Source organism: Oreochromis niloticus, linkage group LG13, assembly GCF_001858045.2.
Source record: "Oreochromis niloticus isolate F11D_XX linkage group LG13, O_niloticus_UMD_NMBU, whole genome shotgun sequence".
NCBI classification, from domain to species: Eukaryota; Metazoa; Chordata; class Actinopteri; order Cichliformes; family Cichlidae; genus Oreochromis; species Oreochromis niloticus.
Window position 1 is genome coordinate 15,064,500 of NC_031978.2, and position 8,019 is coordinate 15,072,518.

Consider the following 8,019-nt stretch of genomic DNA (forward strand, 5'->3'; position numbering starts at 1 on the left):
CCACTCAGTTGTTGCTTATTCTTTATGTGAAAGATTATTTTGTGTTTCTACCAGGTCACATCAGCAGTTGACACGAGTAATTTTGACAGTTTCCCAGAGGACAATGAAGACCCACCTCCTGATGACAACTCCGGCTGGGACGTTGATTTTTGAAGTCCTCTTCTCTTGAAACCAGAAGAAACTCTTCTTTTGTTGGCTTTTAATGGTTTGGAGGTCATTAATGGAGGACATGGCTGTGTTGTAAAAAACAAAACTGCATTAAAAATGAAAGAGAAGATATGGAAAAGAAGATAAATAGTTGGATGGCAAACCCTCTGGGTCACCGATATGCCTTTATTTCACTGTGGCTCTGGATCAAGCATTTATAATGGGACTGCTGTAGCACTTCTCCGGTGTTGTTTTACACTTGGGTCTTAAAGGCAAAGAAAGTGCAGGGATACAAACACACACATACACACACAAATACAACAGAGGCTGATAACAGAGCCAGGTTTTCCCATGTAACATGAAGCAATGCTTAGTGGATGGATGAATGTTTTAAAGTTTGTCGAAGTTTTGCTTCTACGACTAGAAAAAGGAACTATATGTTGACAACCGCTCAAAAGAGGAAGGGGATGGTTATTGGTTTTTCTTTTTTTATAGATTCGTTTTTCCGCAATCTTTAGTGAAATATTTGGTGGACTCTGGGAGGGGATATGATGATACTGCAGTTGGTCCCTGGTTATCAACATGCAGCTGCTTTCTGCAATCTGTAATGCTTTGTAGACATCTACACACTACAGATGGCAAGTGCAACTGGTACCAAGTGCTCACGACTAATCTGAATGTCACAGATTTTTCTTCTTATTGAAAATACAATATGAATGGTACGTAGTATTTGAATTTACGAGATCTATCATCACACATGAACGTTACTGGGCTGAAATCAAATACTTAGTACAATTTATGTGAGATTAATCTACCTTGAAAAGCACAAACACAGTGCATTCAGTGGAAAGAGATGTGACTCTTAAAGTGCCCTCCTTAAAATTTTAATGAATCACACACCGGCACACATGAAATGTCAGCTAGTATTTCCATGAAGCAATGTGTCCTTATGCACTTAAGACCATTAACTGAGAAAATCCACAGTTATAGCTCATTTTAAGCTTAAGTAGAGGTCACACTTTTCTGTTCTATAATAGGCTTTAAAAAAAAATCATGCATACGAATGCTTCTCTGCCTACATCCGTCTTGAGTTTGTTTTTCAGTCACTTCTTGAATCCACCCAAACCGGACGTCCTCTCCTGTATAGTACTGACATAACTGTGAACATGGTTTTGATGTCTTTGGTGCTGTTGATAAATTATAATAAGCGATGTTGAGATGACAGTACTGGTTCTTTGTTTTTGTATTGTGATTTCTTTTGTGCTTGATTACTTTGTAACGTACTTGACAGCATTCTTTAGAAAAATTGGAGACTTGTATAAATTTGTGAACTTGATCGATGATTTATCACTTGTGGTATTGTCGAGGTTTTTAAACAGGTTTCACCATGTTGAGTTCAGCCGTGAAAAAAAAAATCATCCTTCTGTTTATTTGGAACTCAGATTTACCACATTTGCATTATCATAAGACTATCTTGACTTAACATAATCGCGTGGGAATCTTGAAGTGTCTCCTAGAGGCAAAAAGAAGCTAAATAAATAAGGTTATATTTTGTGAAATCTCAACTTTGATCACCATGATCTCTCGCCCAGCTCGTCACCTCTTGCGTCCAAAAATCAGAACATGAAGTCAAAAGGAATGTAAGTGCCTTAAGTCAATGGCATACAAAATTTACATCACAAGACCTTTTCGATGCTGCATGAACACATATACACCTCAAAAACTTATGTGTCCTCTTAGATGGCTGCTTTTCATCCTTTCTTATATCTAATAAATACATTAATCACCACAGAGAATTTCTAGTCATTTGATGGCTGACAAAATATATGAGAAAAATTTCCTGCTTACGCCTTTGATTTATGCCACGAGAACATTTAAAATGATTAAAAGCTATCCTACCTGATATGGCTGCAATGACATGCTTTTCTCCACATATCTAATGTGATCTTTTGAAGTCAATCACTACTGGCCTGATACAAAACACCAGTGAGCATTAATCATGGCTCAGAAAGACCATCCATCACTTGTTTCAGTCAGTAAATTTGAGCTTTTAGAGACGGCAAGAATGATTTGCAGTTATGAATATTTTGCCAGTACAAATATGGAAATATTTTTATCACTGTTGACAGTCTTTGACAGAATGTCAGCATTAATCATATCTCATCACGATTCAAATTCTCTTTTCACTGTTTGGCTCAAAAGCTCAAGTCACATTTCACCCCACTAGCAGGAGAAGTTTGCCTTTCAAAAGCTTTCTTATCCGTTGTAGTTTACAGTCATTGTTTGCTTGTGTCTAGGCAGCAAATCCACGTGGTAAAGCTTGAAGAAACAGTTAAAATTCATCCTTTTGACGATATTAACCATGTATTGCAAAGCCTTTCTAGGCAGAAAGTTCTGAAGGCAAAATTCTCCTATGTGCATTCACCCCAGGAAGCCAAACATACATATTATATGAATCTATTGATGGAGAACTAAAAAAAAAAAAGAAGAAATCTTAATTCTAAACCATAAGTGTTTTACTGTGTCGGGGGAGGGAGGGGGGTATGTTTTCACAAAGCCTTATGTATGTCATAACTTACCAAACCACTGGTTTTCAGTTTTTATTGACTGCCTTCTGCAAAGTTACCTGATATTTGCCTTGTGTTGTTATTTTTCTGCTGTAAGTTATTTTGCAGAGTGCCACGTGTACGATTTTTAAAATTATAGAGTAAAAACAATACTTTTGAGTCGTGTGTGCTGTGTTCTTTCAAACTTGTGCTGTGCAGAGTTCGCTGTATTTGCCACAAGGGGGAGCTAATGGTAAGACTAAAACGTCCCTTCACGCAGGCGCCTCAGCCTCATGTGAACCGCTTAAAGTTCCCAGATATCTAATAATCACTCCAAGAGTTTAATGTCATCCACTTAGTGGTAAGTGCGGATGATTCAGCTTTTTTGGCCTCCGTGTTGTTCGCACAACAAATCTGTTTGGGGCACAGGGAAATGGCTTCAGCCATAACAACAGGGTGACACTTCTGTGAGATCAAAGGGGATCAAAGTGCATCAAAGGAGCTCACCTTACCAGTACTGACATTCAGTAAAGTGGAGATAAAAGCTCTACTTCAAAAGATATGCAGCAATTCAAATGCGCAAAGTGCTAATGTGTTTGTCAGGTGTCTATGGCGCATCGCTTATTCTTCTACACACGCAGACACGTTCTCACACTCAAACTTCGGATAAAGGCTCCGTGACCAGCAGATGACGTCCAAGTGCTAAGATATCTACAAGGAGAAACTTAAGTTCTTGTTTTTTATCACGCACTTCAGCATCTGAAGGGAGCTCTTCTTGCACAGCGAAAACTGACTGTTCACACACACAGTGCAAAAAGTTTTGAAATCAGTGTCACTAAAGGTTTAAGGTGAATAAATAAATCAGAAGAGCTCACATCTCTCAGGAAAGGGACGAGAGATAACAACTTAAGGACAAACACGGAGACAAGTCTAGTGCGATGTGGGGTTATCAGCAGATTCACGTGGAAAAACAACATTGAGACTTAATTTCAATATTCTCAAATACATTTCTCCTTCTTGAAGTGGTGGAGCCTAAAGGGTCAAAGAGCAGGGTAGATCAGAGTCGCCTTTAATCTCAAAGTGCCAGTCAACCCTGAAAGGCCTCTCCACGGAAGTCCATTAATTCGGCAAAGTTTTCACACCCCTTAATGGTCTGCATATCCTACACATTGATGTCCGCAACTGGTGTAATCAAGCACACGTTGGGGGATAATTGCCCCCTTTGCAATCAGAGGGATCAAATGAAGTAGTTAATCGACTTAAGTAACTTCAATCGCTGTCTTCACACAGCCAAAGGGCAGCCAAAGGATGTCAAAGAAACTGGAATAAGCAAACGGCTTCTACAAAGATGCGCAGGTAAGTTGTCACCAGAAATAGTCCTATCAGAGATATAAATCAAAATCAGTCAACAAATCAAATGTGCTACCACATTTAGAAAAACGTCATTGTTTTTATTTTATAAAGTTATACCTATAATAGTTTGAAAAATATACTACTTGCCTATTTTGATAACTTCACAGTAATTGCGAAAATTAAAATAAGTGATAAATAACATGGAGAAAAAAAAAACTATTCCCGATGTGTGATTTGTGTGTTTAAAATATAAAATTGTCGTTCATAAGAGATCTATCTAAGGGGGAGGGACTCGAGTGATGAATTTGTGAGTAATATTTTTAAAACACATCGAAAAAATATTAAAGAAAACATTATTTGTCATCTGTATTTTTTATGTTTTTATTTATTTATTTATTGTATACTGATTGGATAGAGTAAGTACTGACTGGTGGTTGGGGGGTTGTTTCCCGTGTACGCCACTGTGTGATGGGTATTCAGACAGACTTTGCAGGTCATTATCATCACAAACACTGAAACGTTGTCCTGTGCAGGGAGCAGAGATGGCCATTTCCGTACAGTGGGTCTCTGTTTGAAATTCCACCCCTCCGCCTTTGTAGTGCACAGCGAGGGGCGGGAAGACAAACAGGTCCACATGTATAAAGAGAGATCATCCCAGGACTGCGAGTCAGGAGACTTCCAAACATCGTCCTGAAACTCTCTGGAAACTTTAGGATTCTGGATTCAAGGCCGTTTTGGACTTTGTCACTCTTCTTCTCAAAACAAAAGGGACATTCTTATCGTGTGTTTGCCGGAGAATTTAAGAAAGGAATCATGAAGATGCCTTCAGTCCGCCGCTTCTTGGCTGTGTATCTCACGCTGTTTGGATACCTTGGGGACGTTTACGCGGGCACAGTCCTGACGAACTCCAACGCGATCAAAAACCTGCCCGGCGCTCCGGTTGTTAAAGATACCGATAGTGTCAGTCCGAGTCCTCGAACATCACCTTCTGGTGGCATGGGACACAAATTACCCGCAGACACCTTGCAGGTAATTAACTCAGCCGTGCGTAAAAGTCAAGTCTGTGCACCACAATAGTGATTCGCTTATATACGTTGTCACAGAAATCATAGCAATATACTTCCTGACATAATATTTTTGTTTTTAATCATATATAGAGCTCAGGTGTTTGCACGGATGATGAAGAGTGTGGAGGTGAGGAATTCTGCAACGATGCTCGAGGCGTCTGTCTACCCTGCCGTAAGAACCGAAAGCGTTGCGCAAGGGACTCGATGTGTTGTACAGGAAACCGCTGCAGCAACGGTGAGCTCATTTCAAATCAGTAATGACTTTTGGTTTTCTTTTTGTCATCTTGTAAACTATATTTTTTTATTCAACTTTCTACTTATTATTTATATCTTAATTAACTAAGGGCTTTTTCTGTAGTGTTAATTGCAAACCCTAAATGCAGTTATTTATTTTCGTCTTTTACCTTTTCAGGTGTTTGCCAGGCAAATGACTTAGATGGTGCAGATGTAGCTCTCACCACTGGCTGGCACACACACAACAGTACCACGGAGCATCGAGCCAAGAAGCCTCCCACTGCCCATAGCAACCAGCCTCATGCTGTCAAAGGTAAGTGTGCTGTTAAAAATCATCAGTCTTATCTCTTGGGTTCAAGTAACAGCAGTAGGAAGTTTTCAGGGAGGTCTGTTCCATGTAACATATTTTCACTTTGTTCTCTTCCCCCCCTCATCTCCAGGCCAAGAGGGGGATGCCTGCCTGAGATCTGCAGACTGCTCCAAGGGTCTTTGCTGTGCCAGACACTTCTGGTCTCGCATTTGTAAGCCTGTTCTGACAGAGGGCCAGGTGTGTACGCGCCACCGCAGGAAAGGCAACCATGGCTTGGAGCTGTTCCAGCGTTGTGACTGCGGCGAAGGGCTGGCCTGCCGACCAGAGAAAGGAGAGCGAGATCACACTGTCAGCAGGACTGCAGCCCGGAACCTACACACCTGTCAGAGACGCTGACATGAACGAGTGGACGCACACAGAAACAGAAACCTGCACACTCACACGCCCAGCAAAACCCACAAATCAGTCACAGACACTGACAAACACTTGCATACACAAGAGATGCTGACACACACGCGCACACACATGCACACAGACACCTAAGACATTCTTTCCTGCCAAAGTTGCTGACACAAACACATCAGCCGGAAGGATAGACATGATTCCTGGAAAAGTGATACACCCAGAGGGATACAAGAGTGCAAGACGGACTGATTCAATTCCCTTTCAGCAGATGAGGAGTCGGAAGTTAGGAAGTGACATTTCAGAAGTATTAGGAAGATCAATGCATGTCGTTGGTAATGGCAGAGCTGTTTTGTTTCTCTTTTTATGGAACTTCATGCCACGGTTATTGCAGTAAATTACTGTATTGTACATATTTCCCTGGATGTGGCACTTAAATGAGCTATTACATTCTGTCAACACCAGTATTATAAAGACATGGTGCTGCATGCATTGTAAATGTGTTATATATAATGTTTTATAAGAAATGTTATCTATTGAAAATTTGAATATATTTGTTTTATTAAATGTCACGTGATAATCTTAATGCAGTCTTTCTATTCATCATTTTTTAAAATTTGAATCTACTGCAACAAAAAAAGGGGGGGGGGCTTTACGTAGGATTTGTAGAGGTTTCTTGCAAAAGTTAAAAACTAAATGATTTAGTCTTCATATAGTAGCTGGTACACAGAAAAATAACAACTGTCCCCTTCTGAAAAGCAAAAGTTGTTTGAAGGATGTCTGTGGTGCTTAACCTGGCCCAGAATCACTAAACACAGTTGTTACACAGACCCAAAAAGACTTACAACAAACATACAACTGTAATGAGTTACTACTGGAGCCTCAACACGTCAGGTCCTGCTGTGAAAGCAGAGAATGGTCAATCAAGGATATATTATCAGATGAAGGCAACCCACCATATCAAATGATGCCTACAAAGAGGTAATAACTAAGTATCTGTGTCCTGACGAATGTGTTTGCCACCTACACCTTTGGTGTTGGCTAGTTTCTAATTATGATGTTCCTGCCTTCATGTGCAGCAGAGCAGATAGCTGGCTATCCAAGCTAAAGCCTCTAATTATTTCATCTTACTCAATCTACACAAGGCTTCATGAAATGAGGTGCACCACAGCACTTTTTCTGTGATGCAACAACAACAAAAAAAGTTCTCAGTCTCTCCAATTGCACAGCACACCCCATTTCCTGGCTGTTGCGCAATAGATGTGCTCTAATATGTAGGCTATGAATCCACTCAAATACACCTTGGTACCTGTAATTAGAGATGTTTAGATTAGAAGATGGTGAGGAAATTACTATACTTTTTGTTTGATTCTCTTGTCAGATCAAAAGACGCACAAGACACTCTTGATATCTGACCGAGCCAGATAACCTCTTCATCTGTTTACATCCACAGACATTAGCTTGAAGTTTGTCCAAAGAAGACAAGGTGAGGTTTACTCTGGCTGTCATTGAAGATTAGTGGTGGAAAAACAAAACCATCGGCTCAAATCTTGCGCTAAGGTATTTGTGTGGCTCACTCTAGTTATTTACTTTAATTTTATTTTAGATTTACCTCAACCTTTTGGAAAACGGTTTTTTATGTATTTAAAAAAAAACCATCAGAAAAGACAAGACAGCTCTCATTTTGATGGAAATTAATAATAGTAAGATAGTATAACAGAGCCAGAAGCCACTTTCCCAGCATAATGAGTACAGTGTTTATAATCCTACCTACTAACTACACTACTCACATTTTCTATGATTAGGGTATAGTAACTTTGTGGTGCTGCCATTTTGCTGAAGTAAAGGATCTGGGTATTTGTTCCACCACTGCTGAGGATAGGCACATTGACCAAGAGGCAGCCAGACATTCAGAGAGACACACTCCATTTAAATAATTTAGCGTCCATTCTTGAGAGTA

General features: G+C 39.9%; 2 protein-coding genes across 5 annotated transcripts in view; both read left to right on the forward strand.

Annotated features, from left to right (window-relative positions):
• The window catches only part of LOC100694992 (cGMP-dependent protein kinase 1), a 92,951-nt gene extending 90,363 nt beyond the window's left edge, over positions 1-2,588 (forward strand). For 3 of the 4 annotated variants that reach the window (XM_003438265.5, XM_019366969.2, XM_013271835.3), the window contains one exon: positions 55-2,588. In XM_003438265.5, the coding sequence (XP_003438313.1) occupies positions 55-153 (99 nt within the window). In that variant the 3' untranslated portion in view covers positions 154-2,588. The remainder of the gene's footprint in view (positions 1-54) is intronic. The other variant, XM_003438266.5, reaches the window with a different exon arrangement.
• A 1,898-nt stretch (positions 2,589-4,486) lies between these two features.
• LOC100698110 (dickkopf-related protein 1) lies at positions 4,487-6,645 on the forward strand. The gene is made up of 4 exons (XM_003438365.5): positions 4,487-5,075; positions 5,204-5,348; positions 5,526-5,660; positions 5,788-6,645. Exons 1-4 carry the CDS (start codon positions 4,860-4,862, stop codon positions 6,051-6,053), a joined length of 762 nt encoding a protein of 253 aa, XP_003438413.1. The 5' UTR covers positions 4,487-4,859; the 3' UTR covers positions 6,054-6,645.
• The last annotated feature ends 1,374 nt before the right edge of the window (positions 6,646-8,019 follow it).

Bases quoted from the DNA above. Each gene is read 5' to 3' on its own strand.
- LOC100698110 (XM_003438365.5), top strand. From the start codon at position 4,860: ATGAAGATGCCTTCAGTCCGCCGCTTCTTGGCTGTGTATCTCACGCTG. The intron at 5,076-5,203 runs GTAATTAACTCA...AATCATATATAG, and splicing joins TACCCGCAGACACCTTGCAG to AGCTCAGGTGTTTGCACGGA. The intron at 5,661-5,787 runs GTAAGTGTGCTG...CCTCATCTCCAG, and splicing joins CCAGCCTCATGCTGTCAAAG to GCCAAGAGGGGGATGCCTGC.